Genomic DNA, 25,519 nt, shown 5'->3' on the forward strand with positions numbered 1-25,519 from the left:
TAAATATTGTTCCATTTTTGCCTTTCAGTTTGCGGATTTCTTTTAATTATTTTATTTTCTTGATTTTAACAGGCAGTGAACTAAAAAATACTTTTATTTGATAAAGTACTCTTTTTGGCAAAGGTCTTTTGCGGTTGTTGCTGTGAAAAGTCATTTCTGTTTCTTGTTCTCACATTATGAACCAAACTGTACAACATTGAAAATTCATGGTGAGATTTCAGAAGGTACACACATTCATAAATGGACAAGCCAGGACATATCTGTATTTCAAAGTGTTTAAAGAGTTGTGACCTTTCAGAGATCTAATAGCTCTTTTTCTGGTTTTGAAAGTTTGTTTTGCCATACCTGGGTCTCTCCAGATCACACTATATCCAGGCAAACTGCGCATATGAGCATGATACACACACAACAATGATTCAATGCTGCAGCAGTTCCAGGCACTTAACAACTTTTACCTAGTTTTTTATTAAAAATTATTGATGCTTTTTCCATCTCAAGTGCTCATACCTCCACATTCCTTCAAATTTTGTATTGAGGCTTGGGAAATAGTGTAGTTCCCTAAATCTAATACTGCTTTTTAACTGTAGTTCTGATGTTGCTGAAATTCATCCATATCATTTCTTCCTTACTTATGACCCAAGCATTCTAACAATGCAGCCCACTCTGGGCTGTTACCTCTCAGGATGGATAAGCGAAATGGTGAGGGACATGGCAGATTTACACCAGGGTTTTCATTCATAGTGGTAGTATTGACAGGTGTTGATTCGATCAGTTTTATACAGTACTCTGACCATCCTCACTGGCACATTGCGTGCTTGCAATGCACAAATGCTCTGATTCACTGGTGATGTCCATTGTCGTTGGTCACGGGCAGCCGCTACTTCGATGCTGAGCAGTCCGCCAGCATATGTTACAGTGTGTGAGCCTGCCCAGGTCCTCCGGAGTCTTCTCAGCTACATATCCCACATTTACTCGTGGTTGCCATTTTGTGTGCTTGGGTACAGAAGCTGACACCTGATGCCCATTGTTGAGCAGCAATACCCCAGTCACTCATCCCCAGGGATCAATCAAGATGGTGTTGATTACCTCGAGGTAGCTAGGAGGCAGAGAGTGCATGCCTCCCCCAGTCAGAATGAAGACAGCTTGCAGTCCACTGGCTGAAGTCTCTCATGGAGCAGATGCTGGCTGCACACCAGCTCCCTGCAGTGGTGTAGCTTCGCAAGTTCCACGGCTGCTATGCCACAGGTAGACATTCCTCACTGGAACACGATGAGTCAATCAGCGGTATGTAGCCAACTTATCTTTGTCACTAAGGATGGGTCATGGTTTGTCTGAAACTCACAAACACTTCATTTTCTCCTGTTCAGGATGCAGACAGAGTGGTGACAAGACTGAATGGTTTGAAACCCTGAGCTCGATTATTTGTGCCAGTGTAGCTACACTTTTGACTTAATCCTACTGGAGGGACATGAGTATGTTTGCTTTAATGAACTTGTTGTATCAATTTTTGTAGCTCACTCTACCCCAAGTACGGGTTGCTAAACCCAGTTAAATTGTGAATTTCTCAGTAGCATGAAAGTGCCCAAGTTACAAAATATGACTAGATTAGATTTGATTAGATTAGATTAATACTTGTTCCATAGATCATGAATACGACACTTCGTAATGATGTGGAACGTGTCAGGTTAATGAAAGATGTCTGTACAAGATATTACAGTACACAAAATATTGCATGACACTAATGCTTAAGTTAATTTTTTTCCCTCCCTTAATTTATATCTAAAAATTCAGCCAATGAGTAGAAGGAGTTGTCATCTAGAAATTCTTTTAATTTATTTTTAAATGTTGGTTGACTATCTGTCAGGCTTTTGATGCTGTTTGGTAGGTGACCAAAGACTTTTGTGGCAGCATAATTTACCCCCTTCTGTGCCAAAGACTTCACACCATATTTGCTGTTCCACATGCTTGACTGTTGACTGGTGTTGCAAACTCCTGTCTGTTCAGTGTGTTTTGTCGTAGTGTCAACAATGTCCAGGGATTATTGGTTGGGTTGGCCTCTACTGCCGGGCTGTGGTAGAAATAAAACTTTTTAAGAATTCACAATTTGCACGCCAAACTTTTCCAAGGCGTAGCATGCCCCCCCCCCCCCCCTTTCCCCCTTTCGAAAGATTTGCCCCAAATCTTCCAAGACGTGTCTTCAATTAAAATTACTCTTCCAGCTCCAATTATGATCTGTTACACATGGGTTTCTCCCTTATCCACTATTAACATAAGCTTATTACCAGCATGTGGTCTCCAGGACCTTATTACAATACAGTCCTTAATTAATTGCAGACTAATATAGGTGTTTTACTTCCATCAACTGTTCATGCGGCCTATGCTGACTAACCATTCGACTGGCAACTAATGCATCAGTGGATCTGTAGACCGTGTGTGTGTGCATTTATTATAGAGATAAAATATGCAAATACCTGGTAGAAACATACCGCAACTGGTAGCTGAAATGCTTGATGATATAATCTTGTGTTGATGGTTTTCTTGAAAATTTTGAACATGTTATAACATTTGCTCCATTGAAGTTTTCCCTTATTGTTATTGTATAAATTTGTCTCAGAATACGTAAGTTCAGGATTGAGGGTGGCATTAAGGTAAGTTAAATTCTGTAGGGTAATAGCCATAATTAACCTTCTGATCCCAACTATCTCACAAGCTGTACTGTTAATGGTAATACCACTTCCCTCCAACTTGAACTTCTTCAACCCCCTCAGGTTTCCCTTTTTCACAGCAATTTGCCAACACTACTCTGGTGAGAAGACAGTACAGCCAATGCCTCCCGGGCTTATGGAAGTCAGGCCATGTGGGCAAGATTTCCTTTTTGCAACTTGTCTCCTTCATTTTCTCTAAAGACATTCTCACCTCACATGTCCGCATATCAGTCCGTACTGGTCTCTCAGGACAGAGGTAAATCAGCTATTATCTGAAGTCGGCAACAGTTCTTGCATCCTTGTGCATATCCGTTTTCCTATCATCCTAAATGTTCCCATTAAATTGCCACCTATGAAAGGAATTTTCCATTATCCTGTCACTCCTTCGAAACGAGTAACTAACAGAAAGTAGAAAACAAGAAACAACCAAAGAAACCAGTCATAAACCTACAAAGAAAATTGCGTGTAGGAGTGATCCAAAAACAGCAAATCCAGTCGGATACAACACATTCTAAAAACTACCCATAAAACAAATATCAAGAATAAATGTTACTCCAGTGTAATATTGCAAAGAATCGAACAGTGTCATTGATTACGTGACCTCGAAGTAGGAGGTGCGTCTTTTGCCTTGTGCTGTTTAACTGCTAGAGGCTCTTTCTTTATGCCTACTGTCTGCCCATTTGCGTATTGAATTGGTCACAGCTAATTGTGGTACAACATTCACCATGCCCACTAAACACACAACTGATGTGCATTATAGACATTTTGGTGAGAAACAATTCCTTTACATTAACTGATGAGGTCATCTCCATGACATTAAATGCTCCATGATACATAGTCAAGAAGTGCTACATCTTTCTCTTCTATGTACAGTGATTAGTGACTAGTACCCACTGCCCAAACAACACTGTGGTAGGCTGTCCATGTTCCTGTTCAGCTGTTCCTGGCGTCCCAGAGCATTTGTGTTCACATTTTGTTGGTATCTCCATACTTCCCATACACCATCCCTATGTCACTCCCACTCATATGGTGTTAGTACTCGTCATTGTATTCCTAGTAACTGTACTGTCAAGTCAGTGTAATAAGGATTGAGATTAACACTTATGTTGAATACTGAAGCCTCCTCCCACAAACAAAATCTGAAGTTAGCAACATTTAGTAGAGTGTACTGAATGTTTCTAACTTCAGATTTTGTTTATGGGAGGTGGTTTCAGTATTTTACCTCTGGAAGTATTGTCATTAGAAGAGACGAAAAGAAAAGAAAAATGAAGACATCCTCATGATTTACATTAGTTTAGCATGTGCCTAAGGCATTCGTAAAGAATGAATGTAGCTTTAGGTAGATAAACCTGTTTTGTAACAGTTGCTGTTGAGGCTGCATTATTGAGTTAGCACAACTGATGTAAACTCGTAGAACTTCTGCTGTGTCATTATTTAGCCAAACAGTAACAGTGGTAGTTGGAGGTTGCTGGAGCAACCTATTCTTGAGTACTGCTTGAGTGTTTGGGATCCGTACCAGGTCCAATTGAAGGAAGGCATTGAAACAGTTCAGAGGTGGGGTGCTGGATTTGTTACCGGTTGTTCGAACAACACTTAGGTGTTACAAAGATGCTTCGGGAACTCAAATGGGAGTCCCTGTAGGGAAGATGACACTGTTGAGAAAATTTAGAGAATCAGCATTCGAAGCTGACTGCCAACATACATCGTGTGTAAGGGCCATGAAGATAAGATATGAGGAATTACTGCTAATACAGAGGCATATAGATAGTCATTTTTCCCTCACTCTTATTTGTGAGTAGAACAGGAAAGGAAATAACAGGCAGTGGTACAGGATATCTCCGCTATACACCATGCGGTGGCTTGTGGAATATCTGTGTGGACGTAGATGTAGATGTAGAACCACAGACAATGTAGTGCACTAGACAGGTTATTGTTTATGTTATTATTGATGTATGTGCTAGATTGCTTGTATATGCTAGAAACAAGTTTCTTTTTTTAGATATTGCCCATTTAAAGAACATCCACCTTTTCTATGTAAGCATCACAGCAAAATGTATGGACAGTTTTGCATTTTTGCTCCTGAAGTAGGATGCACATTCCAAGCAGTAAATGTAACCATAACTCAGCATGGATACTCAGTGGTGTGAGAAGTAGTTCGTAGCTGCCCAGTATATTCACATTCATTGTACAAACACCATCTGCTTGCATCCAATACTGAACCGCAGAGCTGTTTTACTCTTTCTCTTCTGCCTCATTACTCACCAAAATCTTGAGAAACTATATATTTAAATAGCTGAGAAGCATTGCTTGTAATAATTATGAGGGCTGTTCAAAAAGTAAGTGTGGGCAACATAATTCGATTATCGATCTCTCTCTCTCTCTCTCTCTCTCTCTCTCTCTCTCTGTCTCTGTCTCTGTCTCTCTCTCTCTCTCTCTCTCTCTCTCTCTCTCTCTCTCTCTCTCTCTCTTCCCCCCCCCCCCCTTCTTCTTCTTTTTACACATGTCACAAACATATGTTCACAGTTTCAAGTGTACGGCACGTCACACTTTGTCTATTTTTGACAGATAGAAAGGTTAGATATGTTTTAGTGTGTTCGGCAATTTTTGATTATTATAAAAAATGGAGCAAAGAATTTGCATCAAATTTTGAGTGAAAAATAGAATCAAGTGCTCTAAAACACTTAAAATATTGACAGTGGCATACGGTGAGTCTGCTAGACACCCCACCACATCAACAGCAGATTTTAACGTTGAAGCTGTGAAGAAAATGGTTTCGGAAAATCATTGAATTACTTTTGCTGAGGTAGTTAGCATATTGGTTGGCTCGTGTCGTGCAACGTTTTTGGATGTTTTGGGCATGATACATGTGTTGGCAAACTGTGTTCAAAAAGTCTCAGTTTTGATCAGAAGAACCGTCATATGAGCATAACTCAGGAGCCCTTGAATGACGTCATTGATGATCCTGATTTGCTCAAAAGGGTCATAACTGATGACAAAACATGGATTTGCGGTGATGATGTCGAAACCAAAGTCCAGACGCCCCAATGGAAGCATCTTGGAGAGCCAAGACCGAAAAAGCACACCAAGTTCGATCAATTGTCAAAGTTTTGCTCACTCTTTTTTTCAGTTACCATGGGGTAGTGCATCATGAATTATTGCCTCAAGGTTGTATGGTCAATAAGGAGTACTACCTTGATGTTGTGCACCGTTTGCAAGAAGCAATCTACAAAAAATATCTGGAAACAGTTCATGGCTTTTTCATCACTACAATGCAACTGCTCATTCATCATTGATTGTGAGAGTTTTTTGACTAAAAACAACATGACAGTCATGCCTCAGCCACCATATTCACTGGAATTTGACTCCTGTAACTTTTTCCTGTTCCCAAAACTGAAAATACCTATGAAAGGACGAAGATTTTAAACGATTGAGAAAATAAAAACTGCTGGATGTACTAAAGGCTGTACCAAAAAGTGTGTGTGAGAAGTACTTCAAGGATTGGAAGAAGTGTTGGCACAAGTGTATTGTGTCTGAAGGGGATTACTTTGAAGGGGACAACAATAAATACTGATGAATAAATAAATATTTTTTCATAAAAATATAAAGTCGCCTTACTTTTTGAACACACCTCATATGTCACGTAAATGTCTTTGGCAAAAGAAAATATTAATTCTTTTCCAGATATTGATACATACACAAATGAAAAGTTGTGGTCATGGAGCAAAAACAATTTTTTACTCAAATGCTGAATTATGTGAATAAACTGCTTCCTGTCAAATTTATTTATTTAAAGGCCTGTGATATTATATTCTTATTTGAACAGGTGGACAGCTTACGGCAGCACTCGTACCCAGCAACGTCTGCAGCGGACGCAGCGTTTCACCACTACCACCACCACAACTCCGTGCCGACGAGCCCCAGCGAAGCGGAGCTGGGCGGCCGGCACGCGCTCAGCAACTCTGCGGGGGCGTCGCCTGTGGGGCGGCGCGACGAGGCGGCGCCCCCTGCAGCAGCAGCAACTGCCTACAGCGCCGTGCGCACCTCGCGCTCGGAAGATCACCTGCAGCTCGCTAAGGACCCATCCCTCAGTGCCGTCGACATAGACATCGATGAGGTATTCTCCTCCACTCTGGACATATGGCCTCTACCGAGGGGGGGGGGGGGAGAGGGAGTGAGAGATAAATTATGAAAGCTGGAGAGCTATGTGCCACCTAGCCACTGAATTTAGGTGTCAACAGTAGTTGGACAGCTCACCAGCTGATCGAGGGAAGCCAGACACCTGTCTGCCTCTGCCACCAAAAGTTCAGTGAACCCTATGCATGTGGCATTATGAAGCAAATGGATGACACCTGAACCCATACTGATGGTTGGCACATCACCGGAAAAAATAATTTGACTTGCATCGACCATTTCAAATCTGGATTGGAACCCAGTGGAGACAAGTAGTGTTTACCAACTTGTCTTCCTCTTTGCAGTTAAAATGGACATAGTATGTCATGTGTGAGGTGTTGCAGAATGAACACATTGTATGTAATATCTGCTGGAAAGCTCAAAGGGTTTGGGAGGATTACTTACTTTTGTTGCATTCTTGAGTACTCGTAATTAATTTAATAGACATTCTTTGGAGGATATGTTCATCTATACAGAATGGGTGTATTTTCTGGGGAGAATGAAAATTTTTGGACTAGTCTGTGCATCTTCTTACAAGGTTAAAAATATTGAATTGGCTATAAATGCTAAATAATCACTTGAAAGTATGTTATGTTCCTTTATCTCTCCATGCCTTAACTAATTTGAGCATCTTGGATACCACTATATTGTTATGTTCACTGTTTGAGTACTCTTACCTTTCACCTTGAAATCTCTGATGTAAAACAGGTAGCCGGGCTCCTGATAGCTGTGGGTGACTTATGAATACCTGATAGTCAGTTTGAGCTTATTTAGTGGCTGAATGTGTTACAAGCAGTGGCTTCTCTGGGTACTACCAGGTAGCTATAATGATTGTAAAATGTAAACTTTCACAGTTGGAAATGTCACAATTAATAAAATGTTCTGGGCTGCTATGCCATGGTTGAATGGATTTCATGTTTTAACTCAACATTTTGTACCCATCTATGGAGGAAGTTTTCAGGGATTATTATAGCTTCTTTGAGTGTGTGATTCACACCATCGGTTGCTACTGAGCTGAGTGTGAATCGGACGCTCAAAGAAGCTACGATCTTCCCTTGAAAATGTCCTCCACAGATGGGTATGAAACGTTGGGTTTAAATGTGAAATCAATTCAATTATGGCATAATAGCCCAGAACATATTATTGATTGTGAGTTAATAATGTTACTCAACAGTGCCTAATAAGATTTGTGCATTCATACGGAATCACAGTTGAGACCTCATCACTGACAAGCACTGTCATGCATTTCAGCTGTTACCTTATAACCAAAGCAAATAGGATTTGTACCATTAGTTATTACATGTGGTTACAGAAAATGCCTCAGTATATCAGAGATTTCATTTTAGACATTTGCAGCAGTGATTGGCCCTTGTATCATAATGTAGCAGAAACAAATGCCAGAGGCAAAAATATTACTCACATTTGGAGATAGTGCTTTTATGAAGAAAAAGTTTTTTGGGGAGGAGGGGGGAGCTGTTTGATGAAACATAGGGAGTATAAGTTGGGGGTTACTAAGAGCAATAGAAAAACGAACAGATGTACCATCAGGGAACAGACTAGAGTGGAAAACATAAATTATGACTTAATGAAACAGAAATGGAGGTAAGATAGGTTGGGCATAAGCTAGTTCAGTGGCTGGTGAATAGAAGACTAAAAGTCTTTTTGGAAAAATGTGGATGCCTTTAGCTGAGGACTGTGATGCACGGAAAAGCTAGATTAGATTTTTATGCTGCAGTGGATGTCAAATGCCACGCCACCCCCCCCCCCCCCCCCCTCTGTTCCCCCATATATAATATACTTAAAATATCTGTTACTTCAGAGTATATGAAAACTGTGAACTAGCTCCAAGATTCCAATGCCACATTGAATATTTAACACATTACAAGCATGATTATGGACACCTTCATTGTTTTGTGGAAAAGAAAGGGCATGCCACCTCCAATAAGACTACTCTAATAAAGTTCTGTAGCATTCAGACCTACTCCATATTTGGCATAGTAATCACAGCACTGGATGTTATTTCACCATAATCTGCATACTGTAAGCAGTCGACAAAGGCCCCAGCAATTGGGACTGAGGTGTTGCAGATACGCCTCCTGGAATATAGCCATAATCTTTTTCATTAATTTTAGAATTTTGATGTGTCTAAGGATAATTAGGATTCTGAAAAAAAACAAGAAATACTTTGAATTTAGAAATTGCTACATAGTTTGGGTTTGGTTGGTTATCATGTTATTTACGAGAAATTATGCTGTTTGCTTTGCACAGCAGCTGTTTCTACACCACCCTACAGTCACGGCAGATATGAACCTCTGAAGAACAGAGCTGAATCAGAATTGTGAAACCCTTCTCTGTCACATGTTTCTGTAACACCATATTGAACTGCAGAAAATTACTGAATCATCATCACACAATGTACGATACACCAACTACCAGCACACCACATCTAATCTCACCAGCAGTTAAGCAGTATGATTGTATACACCTGACTGATGCCCATTCCTGGCTCCTGTGAGGACACCTTCTCCCCCTGTTGCACAATTTAATGACAAAAGTAATTTACTTTTATTCTGTGCACAAATGAAACTCGTGATAGCTTGCTGACATTGTATTCAGTTTTACATGGTAGAGTAATTTTAGTAAACCCTGAAAATAATGATCTTGCTGTTTCATATCTGTACCAAAATGCAGAAGTCATAATGAGAAAAATGCAATTTTCTGCCAAAAAAGAAAAAAAAAGAAAAAAAAAAGAAGTTCGAAATTTCAAAGTTGAAGCGTACCCTCAGAAGTTGGCACCTTATTGACCATTATGGGGAGCAGCAGATCACAACGTGCCAGTATAGGGTTAAAAACTCTGTAACATAAGTGGTATTGCTACATATATGTCAACTTGAGGAGACAAAGACAGTTTTGATTCGACTCTAGGCTTTTAGTGTCCATTTCTACTGTGAATTTGATGGTCGGTTTTGAAGGTTTAAGGCATCTATCTAGTGCAATGATGAGCCTGGGATGTGCTTTCTACAACACATTTGGTTCAACCTAATCATGCCAGTTGCAGCTAAAAAAACTGGAAGGCATTAAATAATGCAATAAATTAATTATCATGATCACATGTGGTGCTTTGTAAACAAACTTTGACCAGAGGTAGAAAAACTGACTTCTAATGTTTATTTGATGTATTTTCACATTAAGAAGTATTACTCAATGGTATTTTTCTTTAATTGTTGTTAATAATATCCAACAGGATTTCCTCAATCACTATGACCTTTTTTTATATTTCAGTTTTTTACTATTCAATGTTGACCAAATATCACTGGCAAATTAATAAAAGTAACACTTGTGATTATGTTTCTGCTTTGTTTTGTAACTGAGTACATGCCCTGCATTTAATTCTTTAAGAGTCCAATTTAGGATTGTTAACTCGAGAAAGATTTCATCCATCCAGAAAGATTTCATCCATAATTGTGTTGATAATAGGTCTCTACTTTGCATATCCTAATCAAAAAAGAAAGGGAAAAAAATTGCTTTTGAGTGGGCAGCTGTCAACTCGTTTGAGATAAAATGAGTTGTCTGTATCTCTTGCAAACTCTACTTCTTTATACACGTCTTCCATCTAACACAAGCAATTAGATAAAAAAATAACAATTTTTAAATCTTGCCTCCCCTTCTCTTGGATAAAATTCTGAAAATGACCATGGAAAGAGACAAGCTTTTGAGTTCCTATCAGTCACTTGCTTGCATTGGTTGGTGCACAAATTACTTCAGGCACTTCACTTGTGATACTACATCAGACCGTTGCTCCCAAAAGAACCAGTATAATGCAGAGCAGGGTTTTACCCAATCTACGGCTTACTGGAAATGGTGGCTTCTGTTACTCGTAGCAGAGTTTTTTTATGTTAGAGACATTTTGATATATGCCAAAATAGCAGCCGATACAGACATTTTGTGGGTAAACTCCCAGACAGCTGGTCTGAAATGTGTAGATCATTTAGCTGGGTGAAAGTTTCAGGAAGAGGTTCGCTTTCTGTGTTTGTTCGTCCTCTTCTTCTTCTTCTTCTTCTTCTTCTTCTTCTTCATTGTCTCCTTTGTCTTCTAATCTTGGTCTTTCCCTACAACTTTCATCCCTCTACACCTTTTCTTAATACATGTAACTAATTCCTCTATGTCTTAAAACACATTCTATCAATTTGTCGCTGTTTCTGTTCAGTGTTTCCAATTATTTCTTTCTTCATTGATACTGGAGAGATTTTCCTCATTTGTGGCCTTATCAATCCATTGTATTGTTAGCATCCTTCTACAACACCATACCTTGTAGCGGTTCGCCTCCTTTGTTTTTTCGTATGTTGTCCTTGGTGTTGTCGTACTGGCTGAAAAAATAGGGGGTGGACGTGCGGTACTGTCTTGTGTAAACAAAGTAGCCGACAGGTGCACAGTCGCATTTCACAGTATTTTACTTTCACTTTTCACAATTCTCCCCCAATAATACACAGTTATATGTGGCCAGTGCAATATTGTTCTAACTTCCTACAATCCTCGTTAATAGTTTGCAGGCGAACCATACACATACTGCTTCTATAGTTTAATGTTGAACATCTATGAGCAGTAAAAGCCTATCCACAAAATTCACAGTTCTTGAAGAATAGAAAGGTACGTATGCAGCGGACACTGTCACTGTTTTAACACACGGCCTAATTGTGTAACACTTATTTTGCTGTTACGTTTATGCATTGTTGTCATTCTAACCAACACAGGTTCTTCATCTGAAACTCGGCTGTGGACTGACTTTCTGGTGACCAAAAATCGGGCCCTTATATATCATCACAATAATAGGTACTGAATCTTCACATTGTTCAATTTTTAAGTTACGGAAATTATAATTAAAACTTAACTCATTATATTAAATGAATACATCGATATATTCCTTCCTTTTAACAGTTTCTTCTACTACAAGGTTTAGGCCAATTTATTTGTTTCAGTTGTGAAATTAACAAATATAGGTACGCAATCAAGACTATGACAAAAGTGTTAATTACTTTGGAATTAAAGAAGGGCTGGCTTTGCTAACATGTTTTTGAATAGAGGCAAATAAATACTTTAAGAATACTATTAGTTGTTCCTCCAAATGATTATAATTAGTACAGAGTTTATATTTGTTTATACACCAACAATAGAATTTAAGTTGTGAAACAATCACTGATTTCACCCTGTAACAAAAGATACTTACTAGGAATAGTCAAAATAAATTAGAAAATCAATTACATCCATAAAACTAAGCACAAAATTAGGTCTTGTGTTAAATTCTTTAAAACTAAGGGCCAGCTTTCTCTTATATGAAAATGCAGATTATATTCAGGTATGTTAATGGTAATCAGTTAAAAAATAAAAATTAATTTTAAAGAGGCAGATGGCAAAAGGAGAGGGGAACTAAAAATGTCCCAGCTTGCTTCGTCACAACCTCTCCCGTTATCTTCTTTTCTCTTTTCTATTTTTTACACAGTCAGTGATTCACTTGTATGCAATGCTGCAGTGCTGTAACCTTCATGAATGTGCAAAAGGTAATATCCTGATGGAACAAAAATCATGATGTCTAAAAATAAATAATGTAGAGTAATGAATTTTTGGGAATAAGTTTGTCTAGGTAACATATTAAAGTAATTTTTGACAATATAATGTATGTGAAAATTACCGAACTATCAGTTTAATAAGTCACAGCTGCAAAATACTAATGCGAATTATTTACAGACGAATGGAAAAACTGGTAGTAGCCGCCTCGGGGAAGATCAGTTTGGATTCCGTAGAAATGTTGGAACACGTGAGGCAATACTGACCTTACGACTTATCTTAGAAGGAAGATTAAGGAAAGGCAAACCTACGTTTCTAGCATTTGTAGACTTAGAGAAAGCTTTTGACAATGTTGACTGGAATACCGTCTTTCAAATTTTAAAGGTGGCAGGGGTAAAATGCAGGGAGCGAAAGGCTATTTACAATTTGTACAGAAACAGATGGCAGTTATAAGAGTCGAGGGGCATGAAAGGGAAGCAGTGGTTGGGAAGAGAGTGACACAGGGTTGTAGCCTCTCCCCGATGTTATTCAATCTGTATATTGAGCAAGCAGTAAAGGAAACAAAAGAAAAATTTGGAGTAGGTATTAAAATCCAGGGAGAAGAAATAAAAACTTTGAGGTTCGCCGATGACATTGTAATTCTGTCAGAGACGGCAAAGGGGCAAAGGATCTGGAAGAGCAGTTGAACAGAATGGACAGTGTCTTGAACGGAGGGTATAAGATGAACATCAACAAAAGCAAAACGAGGATAATGGAATTTAGTCAAATTAAATCGGGTGATGCTGAGGGAATTAGATTAGGAAATGAGACACTTAAAGTATTAAAGGAGTTTTGCTATTTAGGAAGTAAAATAACTGATGATGGTCGAAGTAGAGAGGATATAAAATGTAGACTGGCAATGGCAAGGAAGGCATTTCTGAAGAAGAGAAGTTTGTTAACGTCGAGTATAGATTTAAGTGTCAGGTTGAAAGTATTTGTATGGAGTGTAGCTATGTATGGAAGTGAAACATGGACAATAAATAGTTTGGACAAGAAGAGAATAGAAACTTTTGAAATGTGGTGCTACAGAAGAATGTTGAAGATTAGGTGGGTAGATCATGTAACTAATGAGGATGTATTGAATAGGATTGGGGAGAAGAGAAGTTTGTGGCACAACTTGACTAGAAGAAGGGATCGGTTGGTAGGACATGTTTTGAGGCATCAAGGGATCACTAATTTAGCATTGGAGGGCAGTGTGGAGGGTAAAAATCATAGAGGGAGACCAAGAGATGAATACACTAAGCAGATTCAGAAGGATGTAGGTTGCAGTAGGTACTGGGAGATGAAGGAGCTTGCACAGGATGGATTAGCATGGAGAGCTGCATAAAACCAGTCTGAGGACTGAAGACCACAACAACAACAACAACAACAATGTAATTGGATAGATAAAAATCTGCTCACTAAAAGGTGGCAGGAAAACAGACACATAAAAGAAGGTTATATCATTGTAAGCTTTAAGGGCCAGTGGCTCTTTCTTCCAAGAGAAGGGTTGAAAGGGAAAGAAGAGGAATGAGGGAAAAGGACTGGAGAGGTTTAAGAAGAAGGGGCGGATTTTGGAAAAGTCACCCTGAACCACGTGTCGGGAGGATTATTATCAGACGGGATGATCGGGACAGACTGATTGTTGGGGACGGCACCGGACAAGATTTGAAAACCTGAGAGCTTAAAGGTGAAAGACAGGGTAATATGCAAGACTGAGAAAAGGGTATTGCAGAGATTGGGAGGGTGTTGAAGAGCTGTTCTATGTGTGGTGGGCAGAATTTCAGACTGAATGAACCCCATTTCAGGGCTTGATTTTAGGAAGTCATAGCCTTGTCGAAATAGCTGATTAATACATTCAAAACCAGGATGATGCTGAGTGAGAAGTGGTGTGCTCTGAAGTTGTTTTTCGGAGGTATCAGCAGTACCAAAATTAGATATGATGACCCAGGAAATCTGCTTTTGAACAAGGCTGGTGGAGTAATTACGTCCATGAAGACTGAGTTGAGAATAGTAGTGTGATGCTGTAAAGAGTCTGCATCTGAACAAATATGTTTGTCTCAAATTTCAACACTGTATGGGAGGGAACTTTGACATAGAAAGGTTGGCAACTGTCAAAATGTAACTACTGTTGTTTGTAGGTAGTTTTAATGTGGACAGAAGTATGTAGCTGGTCTTTGGTCAGGACGAGATCAACATCAAGGAAAGTGGCATGGGATTTACAATATGATCATGTGACATTTAATTGGGAAAATGTATTTAGAGATTTTACAATGTCCTGATACCACCAAGTTATCAGTTAGGATAATGGGCATAAGCAGAGGGTGTATATGGGCAACACACAATGTCTTGTTGCGGAGCATGCTCTACAACATAATAGTCATGACCCCTGTGTCTGTTTCACCACATGTGACATCTGGATTCTTCCCCCAGACACCAGCTTCTCAGGTCTCCATAGATGGGAACCAGTGTTAGAATGTGTCCTTGCTTCTTGCCATCCACATGCCCTTAATTTACATTAATTTCTTCTGTCTCAGCATTTCTTCAGAGTAACTACTCCATTCTTCTCTATGTTTTAGTTTTCTGCATCTTTCATTTCTTGCCACCCCCCTCCCACCTTGTACATACTATACACTGAGCTTTTTGCTCCTATTAATTCATACACAATGTTTTTGCAGTACGCTCTGTCTTGTATATTACCCTGTCTTCCACCTTTAAGCTCTCAGGTTTTCAAATCTCATCCCGTCCAGTAAGTCTCCTGTGACACGCAGTTCTGGGTGACTTTTTCTGAAATCTACCCCTTTTTCCTAAACCTCTCCAGTTCTTTTCCTTCACCACTCTTCCTTACTCTTCAACTGTTCTGCTGGAAGAAGGAGCCAGTGGCTCCGAAAGCTTGAAATAGTATAATCTTCTTTTATGTGTGTGTTTTCCTGCTGCCACTTGGTGAGTAGATTTTTTTATCAATCTGATTACATTATAATATATTTAAGTAATTAACATTGCAAGATCACAGGTTAATGTAAGCTTGAAATAAGCCATTGTAAATATGAAATGCTCGTACATTTATAACAGGTGTAACTGACAGGCTGTGCATTGTGCATTGTGTTGGACAGGTATCAGTTTGTAGGATGGAATTCCATGCCTGTTGCACTTGCTTGGTCAATATAGGGACAGTTTAATGCTGGCTGTAGACGACACTGGAGTTGTCATATTATTCCCACATATGCCCGACTAGAGAGAAATTGTGTGTTTGATCAGCCTGAGACAACATGTCAACACACTTTAGAGCATGTTGGGCTATAGTAGTCATATGTGGGTGAACGTTATCGTTTCAGGAAAACCCTGGAATGCAGTTCATGAAAAGCATGACAACAGGTCGAATTACGTACAAATTTACTGTCAGTCTCTGTGGGATACTTGCAAGAGCGCTTCTCCTGTCATACTAAACTGTATCCCGTACAATAACTCCAGGTGCAGGTCCACTGTATCTAGCATGCAGACAGGTTGGTTGCAGGCCCTGAACTCTCCTCTTCCTTACCAACACATGGCCGTCACTAACACTGAGGCAGTACCAGCTTTCAGTCGGAAACACAACAAAATTCCACCCTAGTCTCCATTGAGCTCTCTCTTGATACCAATGAAGTCGTGAGAGGCCGTGGTTTGCGGTCAGTGGAATGCAGGCTACAAGCTACAAGGCATCTGGCTCAGAGCTGTCCTTGAAGTAACCAATTTGTAACAGTTAGTTGTGCCATTGTGGTGCCAGCTGCTGCTCGAATGGTTGCTGCAGATGCAATACGATGTACCAGAGCCATATGACGAACATGATGGTCTTCCCTCTCTGTAGTGCCACATGGTGTCCAGAGCCCAATCTTCTTGCAACTGTACATTCTGGTGATCACTGCTGGCAGCATTCGTGTACTGTGGCTACAGTCTTGCCAAATCATTCTGCAATATTGCAGAAGGAACATCCAGCTTCTTGTATCCCTCTTACACGACCTTGTTCAAACTCAGTGAGTTGTTAATAATGGCTTGTTTGTTGTCTTATCCCTTTCTGATCCGCTGTTCACCTACATCAGACACTGCAATTTTTTGCTGAAGCTCTCATGTCAGACAATGTCTGACACATTTCCATTATAGTGCTTTTCGTCCACTCCATTGTTGGAATTCTCTAGGTACGTGGCAGCACTTAGTAAGAAGATTTTACGACTTAAAGTCTATTGCATTCACTCGTTTATAATAGGATAGTGGTTGGCAGAAAATCTGTAAATAAAAATGATATTTCCAGGTAGCTTCTCGAAGACATTGAGGATGAAGCAGAATTTAGTGATGAAAGTGGAAGGGATTGGGAAGAAACTTGCTCTCTGTGCAGTGATATTAGTTGTAATGAATCAGAATGTACTCATGATGTGGGCAATGATAAAAGGACACAACCTGTAGCAAAATACCTGGATAATTTAATGTTATGGCGATGGTGAACTCGTGACGTTTCAATTTTCTGTCACACAAAAAGGTTTCACCTTTCCTAATGGTGTGAGACCAAACTCCGAACATCGATATTTTCATCTCTTCTTCACTGAGAATTATGTTAGTGAAATTGTGAAAGCTACAAATATTTACATTATTTACAAAAACACTAAATGTGGCACTCATGGAGGGATGTTTCATTAGAAAAATTGGAAGATTTTCTTGGTGTGATATTGAACAAGGCCTTGAATCTGAAGGCAGAGTTAGTGGACTATTTTACAGAAGTCTGATTAGAACGAACTCCAATTTTCAAGGATGTATTCTCCTGTCTCTCTTTTTGTTTTTCAAATATTTTGGATACTGCATTTAGTTCCTCCTGTCACAGTTCTCGAGTGTCAAAACACGAGAGGGAGCAGGATGAAGAATGTTAGTGAGTAAATTGACAGTAAATGCAAAGAACTTCATGAACCAAAAACAGATGTGGCTGTAGATGAGAGCAGAGTAGGATCCAAAGGAAGAATTAGTTTCAAGTGCTATTGTCCAAGGAAACATACAAAGTGGGGTTTGAAAGTTTTCTGTCCGTCTGATTCAGAAAGTGGTTATGTTTCTCACATTCCATATTATGGAAAAACAACTACAAAAAGTTTAATTCATTCTGATTTACCTTTTGCAACCTGAATAGTGGTTCAATCAGCACAGCAATTGCTAGGTTGTGTAGGTTGTTCAGTATATCACATTTTTACAGCGAGGTCCTACATAAGTCCTCATCTTGCTTGGAAATGGCACAAAATGAAATTTCATGGAACAGGTGCAGTTATGCCTTTTAGGAAGGATTTCCCATGCAGTTTGAAGATGACAAAAGCTTGTTGAATGTGAGTTATGTGCCTGTAGAGTGAGATGAAAATTGTCTTTCATTTCGTGACAAGATATTAGTGACTATGTTGAGTACATTCTTTGGTCCTCAGACCCACTGGTTATAGGAAGAAAGAGCCCTGTGTGATTCCTGAAACTCAGTGTTATTTTGGAATACATGAAGTTCATGGAAGGAGGAGTGGACAGGGTGCTATGGTTTTACAAGGTGGTCTTACCAGTGGTGGAAAAAAATTATGTCTCTTGCTGATTGAAGTTGCTGTTGTGAATAGTTATATTCTCTACTTGATAGACAAAAATGAATGTGGAGAACAACAGTAGACTCCCCTTTTGTACAGAGAAGAAATCTAGATCTAGTCACACAGCTAGTCGGCCATGTGAGAAATAAAAGTTCAGAGAAAAGAGGAAGACTATCATTGTCTGACATTGAGGGGAAATTAAATGGAAAGATGCATTTTATAATGCAGAATCAAAAGAAAAATTGACAAAGGAATGCATGGTATGCAGCAAATGCAAGGAGAAAGTAGGAAAAAGAGAAGCAATTTTGTACTGCGAAACTTGCAAGAGGAAGCCAGGACTTCCCCCAGAATGTTTTAAGGTATACCATACAGAAAAAAATTATAAACAACCATAAACGGACACCAATATAGTTTTAAAAACTAGTGTAAAATATAATAAAGTTGTCAGGTGAAGTCATATTGCACTTTATTTTCTTAGAACAGTAGCATAATAAACTGTAATGCCTTACATTCTTACATACATAAAATAAATAAGAGTTTTGGAGAATGCAGGGAGTAGAACACTTGGACTGGAAAGGGTGAAGGCATTCTTGACTACCATCAACTCACCTTGTCGTCTCAAAGGTAAGCAATGCTCATGACTGTTACAGCAAATTTTTAAAGGATACTCGATTTGCATCCCCATAGTGGCACTACCAGTGCCACTGTTATGCGACTGGTGCAAAATTTGAAGAGACATTGTCTTTTGGATGTATATGTTGCATTGTTGAGATTCCTTTTTTGTGAGTGTGAGTGTATTTTGGTGTCAAAGTAACGTTCCTTCCCTCATTGCCACAATATCATGGATAGGAAATAAGTTTTTGACTTTTTTTCACTACATGATAGGAGCTTGGGTGCTTTGTGTCATTAATGAGTTTGACTATCCGAGGCTAACTATCCTTTACAGCCTGACATTTTAATACAAGAAGATGCTCAGATAGTAAGTGAAAAAAATATTTCAAATTCGTAGGACTGGAGATAGATGAAAAGCTTTCTAGGAAATATGTCCTGGGTCTTGTACAGAAACTGAGTGAGTCTGTGATTATTGTAAAAATCAGCATTACCGCCACCAAGTATGAAACATGGAAGGTGGTTTACATTGCATGTTTTTATCCAGCTATGTCAAATTCTGTCATAGGTTGTAGTAACATAGTCATTCACAAATGACTGAAGCTTGGTATGGTGAACACTGGACAGAAAAATAATCAGACCTTGGTTTACACCATTTTATAAACAGGTATGTTCAGGTACTATTTGCAGTAGGCTTCTATGACATATGAGGATAAACCACACATTTCCAAATATTAGTTGAGAGGCTTAATTGTGGCATATCCTTTTATTCTCTACAGGAGTTCCTCAAGGTAGTATAGTGTCTCTTGTAAAATGTTACTTATTTGTATGTACTAATGCTGTTGTTTTGTTCTCATATCCTTTATTAATTTTCTAGATTTTTATAATTTTATTCATTGCATTGTACAATGCCTTGTTTCAAAAGTGAGTAACCATAGTCCTATAGAACCTGAGGAAACAAATTAAAATTGAAATATAGTTTTTCAATGACAGTGTAATCCTGCTGTGCTAGCTGCTGAACTACACTAACTTATAGATTTTTACTGTGTTGTAGGACGTGACATCCTCACTGAACACATTGTTGGATCCACATGCAGACAGCGGTGGAACACCCACTTCAGGTGGTGCAGGTATGGCTTCAGGAGCAAGAGCTTTGTCCCCATCTGGTACGGCTGCTGCTGCTGCCGAGCGCATAGTATGGACATATAATGCGCGGAGTGACAGCAGCTCTGGCGAGGTCAGCCCCAACTCCCCGACCTCTGTCAGCTCATCTGTCATGTCGAGTAATTCCAGCAACACAGCACCTACACCTGCATCTTCATTGCCACCTGGTGGTGGGGGGCACGGTCCACCCCTTAACGGTGACCTTTCGCAGTCTGAAGCAGTTTCCAACATCTCTAGCCCCGACTTCCAGGTATGGGTTCGTTCTGTACTACATACTTTATTGAAGTTATTATCTTTGTCCAATTTAGACTTGTATAAGACAAATTTCAAATATAGTGGTGACCTGTGAATTTGATAACATTCCAAATCTGCTTAAGTGTCATGTCAGTTATTATGTGCCAGTCCATGTTTCATTCTTCATGAACTACATACAGTTTCCTCCTAGAGAATGTTGATTACACGTACTATGCTCTTATAATATTTTTTGTATAATTAGCATATTATGTACTGCGTCACCTGAATTAAGTACATAAAGTAATTGACAATACAAGCATTAGTGATACAGGTAATGCAAAAAGAAAAAAAAAGATATAAAAATACATAAAGTATACAAAACCATAAAATATATGGGAACACAACTGAAGCCGAATAGCCTTATTGCTGATGTATGCCACTGCCTTTTTGGTAGCATGCAGGACTTTAGAGCAGTCACAAGTGAAGGCTCTCATTATGGGCATAAACCATATGTTTGCCTAGCAGCTCCTCAATTGCACTTGAGACTCTGGTTTTCTCCATGTATGTGAGTCAGCACATCTGCCAAGGTTTGTTTGTATTCTGTTTAGGGTAGACTAGACATTGTGAGGGTTGCCGAATCTCGGTGGTGTCATCGTGAGGCAAGGCATTTCGTGAGAGGTAGGGGGGGTGGGTGGGAGATGGGGTTCCTGTTTGCTCCACTCCTCTTTCCAGCGATCAGTTTGCACCCAGAGTTGGTGCACTCTCTAAGGATGTATATCTAGAATGCAGTCTGGTTCTCTCTCTGGATTTGTGGAAGAGGGTTGTTCTCAATCTCTATGAATTCCCTAACGAGTGAGTTCTGTCGCTGCAGACAGGGAGGAACTATATTGCTTAGTGCAGGAAGCCAATAGGTTGAGGTTGCCTTCATTATGCATTTTATAGGACACATAGTTTGATTTTGTTGGATGTGGATGCAACTAGTGTGAGTAGCATTGAGCCAAAGAGGCGCATAATATCTATTACTGTATAGACTAGACCCAAAGCTGAAGTCCATAGCATGCCACCTGAAGACCCCTGTGAAGTGCCAGCAGGTTTCTGCAAGATTTTGTGAGTCCTAATTTGGCAGCTGTGTTTAATGGATGATTCTTGAAGCTCAGTAATTTGTTGAGGGCATTACCTAGATATTTTGAATGTTGATTGTGAGACTATAGTTTGTTCTGAAAGTAAATACTGAGTTCTGAGGTGGCTGACTTGTCGTCCAGGTGGAATGTAGAAATTTCCATTTGTGTGACACGGAGTTGGCAGTCTCCAATGGTGAAAGCGTTTCCCAGTAACTTTTAGGTTCTTTGTCAAGATGTTCTCAGTGTCCGCTATGTATTTTTAACTTATTTCCAGGGTTGAATTGTGGGCAGGTCCAAACTTCTGAGAGATGGTTTTCGATGTGTCTGTATACACTGAAGAGCAAAAGAAAGTGGTGCACCTGCCCCCGCGAGCATGCAAAAATGCCGCAGCACAACATGACTTGGACTTGACTAATGTCTGGAATAATTCTGGAGGGAATTGACACCATCAATCCTGCAGGGCTGTCCACAAATCTGGAAGAGTACAAAGGCAGTGGAGATCTCTTTTGAACAGCAAATTGCAAGGCATCCCAGATATGCTCAATAATGTTCATGTCGGGAGAGTTTGGTGGCCAGTGGAAGTGTTTAAACTCAGAAGAGTCTTCTTGGAGCCATTCTGTATCAATTCTGGACATGTGGGGTGTCACATTGTTGTGCTGGAATTGCCCAAGTCCGTTGTAATGCACAATGGACATGAATGGCTGCAGGTGATCATATAGGATGCTTATATACGTCTCACCTGCAGTCGTATCTAGATGTATGAGGGTTCCATAACACTCAAACTATGCCTGCCCCACACCATTACTCAGCCACCCTCAGCTTGAACAGTCCCCTGCTGATAATCAGGGTCCATTGATTCATGAGGTTGTCTCCATACTCGTACACGTCCATCCATCAATACAATCTGAAACGAGACACATCCGACTGGGCAACATGTTTCCAGTCATCAACAGTCCAACATCGGTGTTGACGGGCCCAGGCGAGGTGTAAAGCTTTGTGACTTGCATTCATCAAGGCTACACGTGTGGGTCTTCGGCCCGGAAAGCCCATACCCAAGGCAGGATTCGGACTTGCAACCGTAGCAGTCTCGCGGTTCCAGACTGCGGCGCCTGGTACCGCACGGCCACTTCGGCCGGTACATGTTTTAGTGTTTTTGTAAATTGATCCTCTAATGAAGTGAAATAGGGGATGAGATTTTTTTATGAAAATAATTTATTATGAAAGCATTTTCAAAGATAAATCAGTGAAAAATTAAAATTGGCTTCTCATTAAAAAAAAAAAAAAAAGTTTCATTGTGTTTGGTAATTCGGCCCTATAGAGTGAAATGAGGGATGAAAGTTTTTGTAGAAATGGATGAAAGTTTTTATAGAAATATTTCATTAAGTAAGCATTTTTGAAGCTAATTCTATGAAAATTTTTATTTGGCTTCTCTGTTAGAAATAAAATGTACACTTGTCACAGATTTTGAAAATTCAACCCCTAAGGAGTGAAGTAGGGGGTGAAATATCTTACGAAAATATTTCTCTATGAAAGCATTTTTAAAGTTAAATCTTTGAAGATTGGTGTTTGGCTTCTTGGTTGCAGGTGGAGAAAATACATGTTTTACTGTTTTTGGAACGTCAACCTCTGAGGGGGTGAGGTAGGGTCACACTGACCGACTGAGTGACTCGTCATTGCCCAGCCCAAACCGCTAAGGATAGAAACTTGATGTTCGGAGAGAGTGTGGATCTTATACTGTAGGCATCGTTTAAGAGTGGATTGTCTGAAATCCCACTCCTAAGGAGGTGAAATAGAAGATGAAGGGCGTTTTGGAAGGGTGTCATTCTTAAGGGAATTTTGAAGCTGTAACTACAAAAATTGGTGTTTGGTTTCTCAGTCAGGAAAAAAAAAGGTTTCAGCATTTTTGGAAGTTCAGCCACTAAGGGGATAAAAAGTGGGTAAAAGGTTTTTTGAAAAAAATAATTATTAAAGAATTACTAAAGGTTTTCTAAGGCTACATCTATGACATTTGGTCCAGAATGAGATTTTCACTCTGCAGTGGAGAGTGTGCTGATACGAAACTTTCTGGCAGATTAAAACTGTGCGCCGCACCAAGACTTGAACTTGGGACCTTTGCCTTTCGCGGGCAAATTCAATTTTGTTGACTACAGTGCCATATGCCACGAATGGAAAATATTGCAATAAAACTGGGGGGCAAATCTCTCAAGATATTAGGTAGTTCAAAGTTAAAATAAACAATCTGTAGAGCTAGGACAGATGCCTGCAAGAGGCTATTGTTAAAGTTCATTTGAGTGCTTTACAGATGATTGTTTCGAAGCATCTATTGAAAATCACGCCATTGACCATGATGAGAGGAATTTTGCAGGGGATCACTTTCATACCTTTTTCCAAACTGTGCCACATGCTGCTGTAGGGTCAATAACACAGCTAATGCTATCAGTTGTTTTTGACAGCCTGCTTCTTTGATTATTGTTAGAGAACTTAATTCAACCAGCTTTGATGAGAACAAAATCAAACTTGTTCAGTTGCGATTTTTTCAAAACAAAATCTTGAAGATGGGATTGTGGTTATTGTTTTGAATATACTCACTCCAGGTAAAATAAAAATTATCTTTTGCATTTATGTTATTTATTTATTTATTTATTAAATTTTTATTTGATTGGGCATCTGTATCACCATTTTGGTGGACAGTGTGATTATTCTTAAGTAATGAAGAGATTACAGATGACGGGATGTGAGGAAAAACGACAGTTGGGGCACTCATAACAATCATTCATGTGAAATTGACCATATGCGGAAGATAATGAAAGCACATTAAGCACTGACCATTCCTCTGGAAGAGTTAGCACCAAACTACACTGAATTTCCCGTAACCTAAGTAAAATTGACAACACCAGAGACGCTATGGACAGAGGTGAAGCTACCATTTTAGCACTGCTTGATGTCAGCAATGCTTTCAATATTATTTATTTCAATATATAACTTACCAAAATGAAACAGCTGAATTTCTCAAACAGTGCAATACTATGGTTCAACAACTACCTCAGAAAGAGATGTAGTGAGTCATCTGTGGGTCAAGTCATCATGGAAAAATGTGCTCTCCAGAGTCCCTCAGGATTTTGTTGTTTTTCTGTTGCTTTTCTCTTTGTATATATACAATATTTCATCTATACACCATTTTTGTAACTACCACTTTCATGCTGACAGTTTTGAGTTGTGCACAAGTATCTAACAACATTGCTACTGCTGTATCAGCTATGAATGATGGTATTTGTTCTGTATCATGATGGGCACAAAATCTGGGTTTAATCCACCCGAAGTCACAGTTCACCCTCATGTTTCACTGAAAGATGATCAGTGGACATTTTCATGAAACATTAGATAACATTGGCATAATCTAGGGTGATCATCTGATCTGGGAAGGACAAACTGTTGCAGCTTGCAAGAAATCTCTCTCCTGCCTTCCTACAGTCCAGAAATTTAGAAAAATATTTCCACCTCAAATTAAACAGAAATTTGTTCTATATTCAAATTAAACAGAAATTTGTTCTATATTTGGTCATGCGGAATCATTACTACTATGATGTAGTTGAATACAGTGCAAATAGTGAAAAATCGAGACAACTCGATCTAGTCATGAACGTTTGCATAATATATGTGTCCAACATTCATTTGTTTTATGATATTATTCCTTTCTATACTCACAAGGAGACGTCACCAATTTGACCTCATATTTTTAGGAGAAAAGAGCGCACCTGCTAGGTGTCGGTTTCAGCAGTCAACTCAACGTGAAAATTTGGGCCGTAAATATGATAGTACGCCAGTCACAATCTTCTGAAAGTAAAGGTTTTAAACATATGAGTGCAATTGTTTTTCACTCACTCTACTGCATTGCAACTACCTCGTCATCAAGCCCAAAGTGCAATACGGTGGAATGGTTTGCATTTTTAATGTTGATGAACCACGTCCAGGAGCAGTACACAATGAGACCAACTCCTAAAAGTCGTGACTGGGAAAAGTTGGTATCTGCTGCTGTTTGATCAACTTTTATACAAGCCAAACGAAAATACACAGGTTTTTCTTTGTGCTGTTGTTTATATCTTCAATGTCATTGCAGAAATTGTAGATGACTTCACAGATGAAGATATGCTAGATGTAAAGCAAAATAATGGACTAACATTCAATACTTAGAAGAGGATGATGATAATGAGGCACAAAAGGATGATGATAATGAAGCTGCCTTTTCACCACAGTCACATTTGTTGAACAGTGTCATTGGTACAGTGAACAGATGTGTGAAAATTAGGAAGTAAGTGGTGGCGAAGCCTGCTTTAAAGATGTAAATTCGTTGAATACCACTTTG

The 25,519-nt window shown here is 39.3% G+C and overlaps 1 protein-coding gene across 14 annotated transcripts in view; it reads left to right on the plus strand.

Moving 5' to 3' along the window:
- LOC126281501 (PH and SEC7 domain-containing protein) overlaps positions 1 to 25,519 on the plus strand; it is an 814,448-nt gene that overhangs the window by 589,708 nt on the left and 199,221 nt on the right. For all 14 annotated transcript variants that reach the window (XR_007551283.1, XM_049980532.1, XM_049980516.1 and 11 more), the window contains 2 exons: positions 6,529 to 6,819; positions 19,692 to 20,051. Coding sequence is in view for 13 of the 14 variants with exons in the window: in XM_049980532.1 (XP_049836489.1) it covers positions 6,529 to 6,819; positions 19,692 to 20,051 (651 nt within the window). In the remaining variant the exon portion in view is untranslated. The remainder of the gene's footprint in view (positions 1 to 6,528; positions 6,820 to 19,691; positions 20,052 to 25,519) is intronic.

Source organism: Schistocerca gregaria, chromosome 1 (assembly GCF_023897955.1).
Source record: "Schistocerca gregaria isolate iqSchGreg1 chromosome 1, iqSchGreg1.2, whole genome shotgun sequence".
In the NCBI taxonomy this organism is placed as follows: Eukaryota; Metazoa; Arthropoda; class Insecta; order Orthoptera; family Acrididae; genus Schistocerca; species Schistocerca gregaria.